Here is a 13,403-nt window from a genome sequence, read left to right on the forward strand (position 1 = left end):
AAAGAGAAAAAGAAAAAAGAAGTTCTGCCGCCTAGCGGACATGGAATCAGGGGAAAAAATGAGGTAGGAAGGGAACAGTTATTCCGAAATCTTTGTAATTTTTACCCCGTGTGGTTTTCTAAACCAGTTCTTTCCACTGTAATGATCAGACAACAAAACCATCTGTTACAGCTGGGCATTAACAGGTTTTATTCTTATAGATATTTACATTTTCATACATTGCATATATATTTTAGAGTGCAGGCTTGGAAGTGTAAAATACTTAGCATAACAGGTTTGCCGCAGCAATGTTTCTTCAATGCTGTCCTGCTAAATGATTGTGTCAAACGCAAGCTACCACAGATACATTTGGTTCAACACTCTTTCTTGAAAAAAATGCTTTGCAATAACAGTACATTGCTCACAACAAAATGGAAGACAAAGATATGATAAACATTTTAAAAAACAATGTTTGACAGATCTGTATTGATACCTACCAATTATTAAAAGTACAGAGACTGAAGTGGGATGGAGTTCAGACATACACTTGGCAGCATCAACTAGGCCCCACTTACAGTATCTGCTTACATATTAAGTCAAGCTGGGGGATCATGTGGTCCAGCAGGGTCCGAATAAGAGCCATGACATAATGTAGCAATCAGAGCCAGAGGTAACATACAGCATGATAAGCTTACACAGGGATAAAACAAAAATAATTGCATCCTATTTGTGCTATTAAAAGTATCCAAAGCTTTTACTAACTGGACCTGAAGCCTGTTTTGAAGATGAGACAGAGAGAGAGAAGGCTTGAGACAAATGAGTCATAATGCAGCTGAAATGACATTTTCCCAGATATAGTGCCAAATGAACATCTTTGAACGTTCTTTAAGTATTTTGCTTATTTTAATTATGTAATATGACCATGATGGAGTATATGGGCAAAAACATGACCCAGACCCCTCAGGGACTTTACTGTGGATGCCTATTGACAGAAACATCTGATGTTTGCATGGTGTGTATGAGGGACTTCCACAGGAAACACAGAAAAAGAAGAGAGCAGAACGGCAGAGAAGCTTAGGTATGACCTCATATCATGAACTCGAATAGAAAGACTTGGCTTAAGGCCAATGCAGAACGGAATGGTAAAGGGAAGTGGTGTTCTCAGGCAGCATGGGACAATGGTTTGGCGGTGTGGCTAGCCTACTGGAGGGCAGGGTGACTTTGAGGCAGGTAACATAGGGGTTACTGGTGTTACACCGTGATTTTGTAAATGCTCCAAAATAAGATCACTTTTTCCATAGTCAAGTCATGCTAAACATAGGATATACATACAAAAAAATAAACAATACAGAAATTACATGTTTACAGTATAAGAATAATACTATTGCTGTGCATGTTTAACGCTTACTTTGCTTTAAAACCTATTAGCTTTTGAAGACAAATAACTTTTACACAATAAAAATAGCATTTATGACTACATGTAACAAGGCACAGTTGGCAATCCTGATTATAAGTAATTTTAGATAATGTGCCAAATTATCTGGTTTTGGGTAACATGCACTATAAAGCCAACACAAATGCAAAAGTATAAACCCATTCACACTGGCAGTATGCTCTTGGTCATTTACACTCAATCAACAACTTGCAAACCCAATCGCATTTACACATACTCAGATGAACAAATACATACTCTGTTCTTCACAAAAAGCACTCATTCACCTGACAAGAACATAGTACATGCATAAAAAGAGCACATATACATTGGAATGCTTGTGATGAATGATGCATAGTAAAAAGAGGACTATTTATTGATGTGCCTGACCCCAGCCTCTTCACGTCAGCAGGCCCAGACGAGACAGTTTGGCCGACAGGAAGGAATGAAGAACAAACACCACGGGCTTGGGGCCAGAGTGCAGGTCAAACACCTAAAAAGACAAAGACCAGATAAAACAGTAGATCAATCATTACATTGAATGGACTATTAGACCATTACACTCTGAAATGCACTAATGTGTCCAACAGCCATGTACCATTTCGCCCTCTGGACCTCCAAAGTCCAGGTAAAGGTTGCGGATCCCATCGTCTGTGGACATCTTGAGCTTCTCGAAGGGGTATCTGAAGAGCACAGTGCCCACTGCAGGTTCCCTTGACACCCGGGTCACAGTGAAGCCCTTCTCATAATGAAGCGTGAGGCGAACGTCCTGCCTGTTCAGCATGCAACCTGAGCGACAGAGGAGAGGGTGAGAACTTTGTGTGTGTGTGTGTGTGTGAGAGAAAGTCTGAATATGTTTGTGTTGCAGTGGAATAGGGAATGAAGACTCAACGTGAGTGGAAACATTCCCCCTTCTTTTACCATTGAACAGTAGTTTTTTTTAACATTAACTTTTTTCTGTCACCACTTCCTGTATCACAGTGAGAAGTGAATCATGTGATTCCAAAGCCTCACTCAATAATATATACAGATAGTTAAACAAACCAACGTTATACATACATCCACTCACCAATGTTAGAAATACAGACCACAGGAGGTTGGTGGCACCTTAAAGTTAAAGTTTTAAGTTCCTCGACATACACATCACGGACAAACTGAGATGGTCCACCCACACAGACAGCGTGGTGAAGAAGGCGCAACAGCGCCTCAGGAGGCTGAAGAAATTTGGCTTGTCACCTAAAACTCTCACAAACTTCTACAGATGCACAATCGAGAGCATCCTGTCGGGCTGTATCACCGCCTGGTACAGCAACTGCACCGCCCTCAACCGCAAGGCTCTCCAGAGGGTAGTACGGTCTTCACAACGCATCACCAGGGGTAAATTACCTGCCCTCCAGGACACCTACAGCACCCGATGTCTCAGAATGCCAAAACGATCATCAAGGACAACAACAACCGGAGCCACTGCCTGTTTCCCTCCGCTACCATCCAGAAGGCGAGGTCAGTACAGTTGCATCAAAGCTGGGACTGAGAGACTGAAAAACAGCTTCTATCTCAAGGCCATCAGATAGTTAAACAACCATCACTAACATAGAGAGGCTGCTGCCAACATACAGACTCAAATCACTGGCCACTTTAATAAATGGATGTAATAATGGTATCACTAGTCACTTTAAATAATGCCACTAATTATGTTTACATATCCTACATTACTCATCTCATATGTATATACTGTATTTCATACCATCTATTGCATCTTGCCTATGCCGCACGGCCATTGCGCATCCATATATTTATATGTACATATTCTTATTCCATCCCCTTACATTGTGTGTATAAGGTAGTCGTTGTGAATTTGTTAGATTACTTGTTAGATATTAATGCACTGTCGGACTAGAAGCACAAGCATTTCGCTACACTCGCATTAACATCTGCTAACCATGTGTATGTGACCAATAAAATTTGATTTGATTTAATTGGCGAGGACGGGTTCGTGGTAATGGCTGGAGCAGAATTAGTAGAACGGTGTCAAATATATCAAACACATGGTTTACAGGTGTCATTCCATTCGCTCCGTTCCAGCCATTATTATGAGCCGTCCTCCCCTCAGCAGCCTCCACTGATACAGACATACACTCACCAATGGAGATCTCCTTAATCAGTTCTGCAGCGGCATGCCCCCCCTGCACCAGCGCCCGGGTCCACGAGGACAAGTCCCAGTGCGTCTCCACCCGGAACACATGGGATTCGATGCCTCGCCCTGTACCTGTCCGAGTGGCAAACACCAGGTCTGCCCCCTGCGCCGGGGAACTGCGGGCACTGCCAGAGTGCACCAGTCTACATAGAAACGGGTACACACCAAACAAGGTCAGCTCATCGTTTGCTCCTCCCACGAGTGATCTTTATCAAGTTAAGTGATTCATAAGTTATGATAACAAAACGGCAACACATCGCAGAGTGAAAGAGGCAGAGAGAAAAAGACAAAGAGAGATACAACCTACATTCTAATGCCGTCTGGCCAACCTGTTGACATACCTTGTGGCGAGAAGTGGGTGTGTGAGCAGGGGTGTGGACCATGCTTCACGGTTCCATGGGACTGATTCAAACAGCAGGATATCTTTCTCTGTCAGTGCCATGACGATTGGTCGGAACTGGTGCCGCCCACCATCCAACTGGACCTACACCATAAAGAAAGAGAGACAGCATGAGAGAAGGTGTCAAAGTTCTTATGTCATTACTGATAAGGTTTTCCATGTCTGTTTGTGTAGGTGTGTCATGCTAGGTGGGCCCAGAGTAAATAGTTAATGCAACGGCAGCTTCCTGTGGTTTTCTGTCTCAAAGTACTTCCTGTCAACCCCCAACAAGGCCAACTAAACAACCCTGCACAGACAATATCCATACATTAAAACAGGCGTACCAACACGACACCACTACCCGCTTTGTGGACTATTTGCTGCTTTCATTTTGTTCAGCTGTTACCCTCTTTTCCCTATTGTTCAAATTTCTTCAATGTTGTTCTCTATTGTTCTTTTAAATGATGTGTACCCATGTGAAATGAATTTCAAATAAATTCTGATTTGTTTCTGATTTACACAGCAAAAGTATAAGACGGCACATTTAAAAGACTACAGAATATCACAACAAGCATACAGTGACCATCTATAAAACAGAACTCTTTACAGTACACATGCAGTAATGTACACGACTGAACAACAAAACACAATATTGTATGTGTGCATCTGTACATAAGTGTATTTCACAACAGCATACAGTACTTTTTAGTATAATTTAGTTATTTTTATATAATGTTTTGTTTATGTAATTTATTCTGAAGGCCTATGAGTGTAGTACCTGTTCTGCCAGCCAGCTGATGTGTTTGAGTTGGGGGTGTGACCCCGTGGTGATGGAGCCCAGGTAGGAGTTGATGTGGGCAAAAGTCTGGGGCAGCAGGGAAGCAATGTTGGTGTGGATGGCTGTGAACCAGGAGTGGGCGCTGGGGCTGTCCTTACAGCGCAGCACCATCGTATGTTGGCCATCAGGAGAGTGCAGTTCTAAGAGCCTGTGGGCGTCAACAGTACTCATCATCAGTGTCTAGTTGTGTTCATTTTTTTCTGTTTGGTTTTAATTTGTAATTTTATGCACTTCAAGATTATTTTGTATAATGAAAACCAATTTACAAAATGCAAGAAATTACTAATTTCAATGATTAATTCTTATCATTATCTTACCAAACCAACACTCCCCTCCTCCTCCTCTTTGTATTCTCTCTCACCCCCCCCCCACCCCCCACAGGTCTTACCTGTTCTCCAGGTCAGGTATAGTCAGGTTCCTGCTGATGAAGCACATTTTGAGGGGGATGACCTTTCGGTCCTTGGCCCCGCTGTGTTTGGGGGACCCCGAGTCCTCACTGCCACTGAAGTTGGGGGATTGAGGACGCACCCCATCCCACGGTAGGTCTGCTACCAAGGACGGCTTCTTAAACAGTGGGGAAACCTCCCTGATATATTTCACTACAGAAACACAGAAAAATGAAATAAACAGTGATTAAATATGCATGGACCTCAAGTTGTAAAAAAGTGTGTCCAAAAGAAACACAAGATTGATCATATATTTCAGACAGTGGTTGAAAAAGTTTCAACGCTCAATTAAAGAGTAATAAATGTTTTATATGGACGTATTAGTCTCTTGTTGAGTTGCTCTGAGTAGGAGAGTTGGTGGGGCAGTTGTGTGCTTAGCAGGTCAGCTCCTTGGAGAATAATGGTTTTGACTGAAATAATGGATTCAGTTTCCAAATTTGGTCCCATGGCCCATTCCACCTCTCACACATTCTCTTTCCCTCTCTCTTCCTTTAGTGCTCTGGGTCGCTCTGCTCTGACTGAAAAACTCAAAACGAGTAGCTGAAGAGACAAGGTCATTGTTGGATGTAGGCGAGGATTAGGCTTGTGAAAGTAATTGGCCCAAATATCTGCTAGTGCAAGTATGGGCGGACTGTGGGTGTGTGCAATTTGACAGAAGGAGGGAAGTAATGGTAAGGCACTGTGCCAAGGATTGGAACCTATTTCCAAGTCCCTGCTAACCACACTGCTCTTACTAACAGTGTCAGTGAATATGTCTGCTTAATCAAGTCATTTGGAGTGTATGTGTGTGCATGCATGTTTTAGAAAGTGGCTGGCCTTCTGGACATGGGCCAGAGCATGACTAGAAACCACCTAACCCCAACCCTGAAGAGATCAAGATGGGCAGAGCTGCCTACAGTTATACAGCGCAATCCTGATGTAGCAAAGTATACATTACACCGAGTGTCATATGTCCAATACACACAGCCACATGAAGTAGTGAAAAAATGTGAGAAGTAGTGAATGACAACTCTAGATTCAATGTAATGAATAGATTTACTGTAAAGATGCTCAGTCAAAACTTCCAGCCACAATATCACTGCAGTGTTCCAGTGTGGTTATAAATGCCATGGTACGTTTAAGTACAGGCTTGCTCTCTGTCTCATTCCTCCGTTCCCACTGTACTGTAGCTCTGTTACATCTTTACGGATACGCTTTAGCCATCACAGGTTGAAGAATAGGTGACAAAAAAACATTATGACACTGGCTCACACTCAGAGGAAAGATACATGTTGGAGGCTTACCACACCATCTCCATTTATCAATACTCTGCTTGAGTGAGTGCAGACTGCAGTTTGGGCTAGTTGTGTATTATGGCAGTGTTTTCTGATGAACTAAACAAGGAAAAGGTTTATCCCAGTCCCTCCATGGCATTAAACCCTTGTGAAAAGTTCAGAGTCAGATAGTTGGTTCCAGAAGCTGCTCTTGCTGTCCCTCGCTGGCGCCGTTTAAAGATCTCATTAGAGCTGTTAGCTACCGTTCTGCTTTTAATTAGGGCAGTACACAGAGGTGTGCGTGTGTGTGTTTGAGAGAAAGAGATGGGACTGGGTCCCTAGAGGTGCCATCACACATAGCTAGAGCTCATTTTTCCTCCTTCCCTATATGGCCACAGCAATGCAGGGGAATGATACAGAGGAGGAAGGGGAGAGCTGGAGGTATCTGACTGACTCCAACTCATTATTTGGCTGAAGGAGTTGAGGTTCAAACCCAAGGTCTGTTGTGTGTTGTGTACCCCCCCCCCCCCCCCAATGGTTTGATCATGCACACATTTGCTCTTCTCTTCTTGTAGACTTCACCCGGGTATTGCTTTATGTGCCTGGCTACACCCCAGACCCTGACCACTGTTTTTCTTATGACCACAATCCTCCTGTGGTTTGTCCATCTCTACCTTCCTCTCCTCCACACTAACGCCTTTCTATCCCCCTGCCCCAGACTGTGTGCTGCCAGGCCTTTAATGAGAACAGTGTGTCAGACTCCACAGGTGGGGAGGGGGTTTGTAGAAGGCTCTGGAGAGGTTCCTTTCAAATATACAGTACCAGTCAAAAGTTTGGACACACCTACTAATTCAAGGGTTTTTCTTTATTTTTACTATTTCCTACATTGTAGAATAATAGTGAAAACTATGAAATAACATCAAAACTATGAAATAACACATATGGAATCATGTAGTAACCAAAATAAATTGTCAAACAAATCAAAATATATTTTCAATGTTAGATTCTTCAAAAGTAGCCACCCTTTGCCTTGATGACAGCATTGCATACTCTTGGCATTCTCTCAACCAGCTTCATGATGAATGCTTTTCCAACAGTCTTGAAGGAGTTCCTACATATGCTGAGCACTTGTTGGCTGTTTTTCCTTCACTCTGCAGTTGTTACGTTCCCCAGTTTCTGTGTTCTGTTTTGTATTTGAGTGTGTGTTTCAGGAGATGGCTTCCTGAAGTACTCCCCAACCAGCTGATTGGTCAACCCCAGGCTAATGGGTGATTGGAGCTGACCCCGCCCCCTCGTCAAGAAGCAGCTGACTCTAATCACCATTGCCACCTGAAGATAAAAGCCAGTGTTCTGCCCAGGAGAGAGAGATGAGATTTGGAGTAGAGATTTGGAGATTGAGAGAGAGAGAGAAAAAATAGATTGTGATATAGTGTTGGTTGTGTATCAGAAAGTTTGGTATGTACTGTTGTTGTTGGTAGCAGTTTTTCTATGTCCTGTGTTTGTGAGTGTTTGTGAAATCGTTAAAAATTACTCTGTTTCGTTTGTTCCCAGGGGGGAAGGAGAAGGCACTTTGGGAGTGCTTAGGCAAGAGGCCCGAGGGCATACATATACCCGTAGTATATTTACTGTCTAGGCACACTAGGTAAGACCTGGGCGGACCACTCCCTGTATTTTGGTTAGGGCACCAGGCGGTTAGGTTAAGTTAAGTTAGGTAAGTTAAGTGGGTAGGCAGGTTAGATAGGAGAGGGGGAACTTTGATATTTACTTTCTTTGCTTTGGTTCCGTCCAGCCCCTTTTCCCCATATTACCGTGTAAGAAAATAAATTCTAGTAAACGGTAAATTCTGCTTTTGTGTCATCCTTACTCGCACCTACAGTCCATACCTCTTGCACTTCAGAGAGTTGAGTTGTAGCAGGGAGTTGCGTTCCCTCTTCTCAGAGGCGTGCGTAACAGCAGTCCAACTCATCCCAATTGGGTTGAGATCAGGTGATTGTGGAGGCCAGGTCATCTGATGCAGGACTCTCCATCACTCTCCTTCTTGGTCAAATAGCCTTTACACAGCCTGAAGGTGAGTTGGGTCATTGCCCTGTAGAAAAACAATTGACAATCCCACTAAGCGCAAACCAGATGGGATGGCGTATCGCTGCAGAATGCTGTGGTAGTCATGCAGATTAAGTGTGCCTTGAATAACAAATAAAACCACAGTGTCACCAGCAAAGCACCCCTACACCATCACACCTCCTCCTCCTCCATGCTGCACAGTAGGAACCACACTTGCGGAAATCATCCGTTCACCTTCTCTGCGTCTCACAAGGACGCGACGGTTGGAACCAAAAATCTCAAATTTGGACTCATCAGACCAAAGGACAGATTTCCACCAGTCTAATATCCATTGCTCGTGTTTCTTGGCCCAAGCACGTCTCTTCTTCTTATTGGTGTCCTTTAGTAGTGGTTTCTATGCAGCAATTCGACCATGAAGGCCTGATTTATACGGTCTCTTAACAGTTGATGTTGAGATTTGTCTGTTACTTGAACTCTGTGAAGCAATTATTTCAGCTGCAATCTGAGGTGCAGTTAACTCTAATGAACTTTTCCTGTGCAGCAGAGGTAACTCTGGGTCTTCCATTCCTGTGGCGGTCCCCATAAGAGCCAGTTTCATCATAGCGCTTGATGGTTTTTGCGACTGCACTTGAACAAACTTGGAAAGTTCTTGACATTTTCTGGATTGACTGACCTGCATGTCTTAAAGTATTGATGGACTGTCATTTCTCTTTGATTATTTGAGCTGTTCTTGCCATAATATGGACTTGGTATTTTACCAAATAGGGTTATCTTCTGTATACCACCTCTACCTTGTCACAACACAAAGGATTGGCTCAAACGCATTAAGGAAAGAAATTCCACAAATTAACCTTTAACAAGGCACACCTGTTAATTGAAATGCATTCCAGGTGACTACCTCATGAAGCTGGTTGAGAGAATGCCAAGAGTGTGCAAAACTGTCATCAAGGCAAAGGGTGGCTACTTTGAAGAATCTAAAATATATTTTGATTTGTTTAACACTTGTTTTGTTCCATATGTGTTATTTCATAGTTTTGATGTAATCACTATTATTTTACAATGTAGAAAATAGTAAAAATTAAGAAAAATCCTGGATTGAATAGGTGTGTCCAAACTTTTGACTGGTACTGTACATATCTGGCCTAATTTAAAAAAGCCCCCCTGTGCTGCTCCCCTTCAAAACACACAAACTTGGCCCCTTCCTCACCTCTGTTCACCAAAACAAACATATAGGCCTTTAGAATAGAAAAAAAGGAGGGAGAAAGAAAAAGAAAGCCTTGTTATTTTGTTAATCATTTTCATGATATTACTGATATTTGAAAATAAACCTTAACCTGACACAACAAATGAGATTTTGGCAAAACAAACCAACAGTTACAAATAAGTACATAAGTTAGCATATCTAGTAATGGCACAGTGAAGTCAGAGTCAATTGTGTGGGGACAACGGTTTCTCAGAATCATATCCCTCTAACCCACAGTCCTGGATCACAAAAGGAGGGCATGGAAATTAGTGGAAACAGTGTATATATCCAGTATGTGGATCTTTTTACACAAACACTATACACAATGTGCATGCTGCTACACTGTTCCTGCAATGAATCCCACATAACCAAATATCTTAGCTAAGTAGGTTATATTCAGATATTTCTGTGGTTATCCATTTCTGTTTACAAACACAAACAACTTGAGAGAGATAGAGAAAGGAGAGCAAATGTGCTTGTTCCACTGATATGAATGAAAACCGGTAGTGTTACAACATTAACCTGGATTCACACTTCTATGTGTGGTGGCCTTTTTTATGCTTTGACTCATAGAGCATTGCATACTCAAGTGAAATGTTCAATGGTCAGTAAGTTTTGGTTTGTGAACAACAGAAAATAACTAACTCTCTCTAATTGGGCCTGTCCCCATTTTATGACTAGAGTCTGTCTCTTTGTACGGTTTTAATTCTTCCTTTTAACCAGACAACGGCCTCCTCCTCTATCCACCAATAAGCAGGCAAACTAAACACAGACAGCCATGATCCAATTGAATAATGTTATTCAGATATTACATTTACATTACTGTGGGCTCATATTTATTAGGAAAAGCTAAATGAAGTAGCTATTGTATTTGTTAGAAACACAACATTCATGCCTGTGTGAGAGTTTTATGCAGGTTTTGGAAGCCACTAATTGCCCTAATGTCTAGGGTTTATGTGTTGTGTACATCACATAGTGGTCTGGAAATTGAAATCTAATTTCGACCTTGTCCATCTGTGGTTAGGCCTATGGGAGTCTTCAGAAGATGAGGAGGAAAATGCAGACAGATTGGAATGGGGGCCCTTTTTACTAAAATCACAACTCACTACACTCCCTGTCAGTCTAACAAACATTGACAGGGAACTGGCACATTCCTTAAACAAATTCCTAGGTTCCTCAGTGGAGAGACAGAGATTACACAAACTCTTATTTTGGACTATTAGGCCTATTTGAGATGAGAAGCAGAAAAGATTAAGCCTACTTTATTTTGGGGGTTATAGTGAGACCTAATTTGAAGAAATGAGACAAACTGTGTCACATAAACCAACTCTCTACACCCAGCCTTATTTAGTATTCATAAAGGGTTAATTTACAAAGCATTAAGCCTAACCACCACACAGTGCATTTCAGCCCCTGACCAGTTGTTTCCAACCCCCAGGGCTTCACACCAAAGTGCTCCAAAATCAATATAAGAACACACAAACATGATGATTAACTGTTCTAGCCTACAATGACTTATCTAAAATAATGCACTGCCACATACAATGTAGCTAATTCTGTAACCACTGTTCTTACTTTTCTGTTTACAATAGGCCTAATGAGTCAGTGGCGGTCAGTGGAGTGTGAACTGGGTTTACATTGTAGCCTATGCCTATGTGCTGTAGTCTGGCAATGTACTAGAAAGGAAACATTGTAGCCTAAAGCTTGGCCTGAATCCTGCCTAAATTTTAAAAAATTGAAAAAGTATCCTGGGCATCAATAAATTCAACATACTGAATGTTCATCATCCAACTGGCTGTTCGTGATCTTCTTTTATTTAGGTCTGTGTCTATTTCCTGACTGTCAAATACATGCAATACTTGGCCCACATCTCCATAGTAGGCCTTCATCAAGAACGAAGCAGAATAAAGTTTTATTTTGCTATCAAGCGCACATTGTTTAGGGTACTAGGACTGGTTGAGGCAGCTGTCAGACTGACTGGCCTCAAATCCCCGCTATTGCGTTTGAAAACTTACCCTCAAGCGTAACCTCTTTCCCGGCCTTTTTTAGAGCCTGCACCGCTAGATCATGCGTAGCCTCCCTGAGGTCATTTCCATTGACTGACAGTATCGCGTCACCGACCCGAAGAGCTCGACTCTGATCAGCTGCAAGTCCGGGAAAGATCTTGGATATTAGGATGGGCATTCGGTTTTCCCGACCCCCCTTGATGCTGACCCCCAACCCGCCCGACTCTTGTTTTACAACTCGAACTTTGCGCACAGCTTCCGATCCGCAGGATTCCAAATTGATGTTAGTTTCGCCATGCCTGGAACTGAAGCTAGATCCAGGACTACCGTAACTGGACCCCGGGCTGCCAAAATCAGAGTTCGTACCGTTATCACGATTATACTTGCTAGAGCCTGGGCTAAAACCTTCGTAGTGACCCCTGTGGATGCCCCCGTGCGCTGGGCTACTGCTTCGTCCTAGCGCACCATGGTTCGGATGTTGTTCTGGGTTCGAGATTTGACCATGATTCGAATTTCCCGAAGTTAACCCTGGGTCGTTTCCGTTTGATATTCCATTTCGTAGGTCCGCTGAATTGTTGCAATGCAAGTTGTTCGCGTGCCCGCTTATCTCTGCTTCGGCCGTTAATGTGAAAGTCTCGCTGGTCAATTCGCCCGCTACCCGAATCCAGCGGTCCTGGAGCAAAAGGTCTAATTGACCATTTTTGTCCGCTCGTGTCCAGAGAGCCATCCTGTAAATCCGGGGCGGGTTTCAGACTAAACTCATGATGAACTTTTTCTTCTTTTCAGAGTGCGTACCCAAGCGCTAGCATACCCTACATTTGACACACCCACTTACGCACAGATTGTGGAAACTGAAGGGAAAAAGTTGCCTCTGACGTACTCTCTCCCTTATTATTGAGCGCGCTTAAGCCCGCTGTCTGTGGCGTGAAAACTTGGAGCCAGACGACAGAAACAGCCAATACATTAAATAGTGTGTGATTGGACCTTAAATTACTTATTCATGAAAAGCGGGGGTTAAAAAATTCCCGACAGGCTTAGCTTTACTTTTTATGTTCTGTTGACCAATCCATCTCCCTTCTCACTATAGTGGTCTATTAGAAAGGGAAAGGGGAAAGTGGGATACCTCGTCAGTTGTACAACTGAATGCCTTCAACTGAAATGTGTTTTCCGCATTTAACCCATCCCCTCTAAATCAGAGGTGCGGGGGCTGCCTTAATCAACATCCACGTCTTCGGCGCTCGGGGAACATGCCTTGCTCAGGGATTTGATCCAGTAACCTTTTGGTTAGTGGCCCAACGCTCTAACCACTACTATCTATTACACTGTAACAGACACTTCCTCATATAGGTGTATCTAAAGGTTTAATGAACGATCATAGTGTTTTAACATGTAGGCTACCGCATGCTATTAGTGAAGAATTTCTCTGACCTTTTACCCTATCTAACAAAGCTTTAGATCTTCACATGGTCACTCAAGGTCAACAGGGAAACTAGGCTTCAACAGTTATATAGAAATATACAGTATAATGCTTACTTAGCCTTCTATGGAAGGATGGACAGATCCACACTGTAG

The 13,403-nt window shown here is 42.8% G+C and overlaps 1 protein-coding gene across 1 annotated transcript; it reads right to left on the reverse strand.

Annotated features, from left to right (window-relative positions):
- Positions 1 to 165: 165 nt before the first annotated feature.
- Positions 166 to 13,311, reverse strand: LOC129862590 (beta-2-syntrophin-like). The gene is made up of 7 exons (XM_055934384.1): positions 11,841 to 13,311; positions 5,211 to 5,421; positions 4,763 to 4,970; positions 3,947 to 4,089; positions 3,552 to 3,748; positions 2,010 to 2,200; positions 166 to 1,904 (listed from the first exon to the last, which is right to left on the reverse strand). The coding sequence occupies exons 1-7, from the start codon at positions 12,556 to 12,558 to the stop codon at positions 1,812 to 1,814; spliced, it is 1,761 nt and encodes a 586-aa protein (XP_055790359.1). The 5' UTR covers positions 12,559 to 13,311; the 3' UTR covers positions 166 to 1,811.
- Between the last annotated feature and the right edge of the window lie 92 nt (positions 13,312 to 13,403).

This window comes from Salvelinus fontinalis, chromosome 9 (assembly GCF_029448725.1).
Source record: "Salvelinus fontinalis isolate EN_2023a chromosome 9, ASM2944872v1, whole genome shotgun sequence".
NCBI classification, from domain to species: Eukaryota; Metazoa; Chordata; class Actinopteri; order Salmoniformes; family Salmonidae; genus Salvelinus; species Salvelinus fontinalis.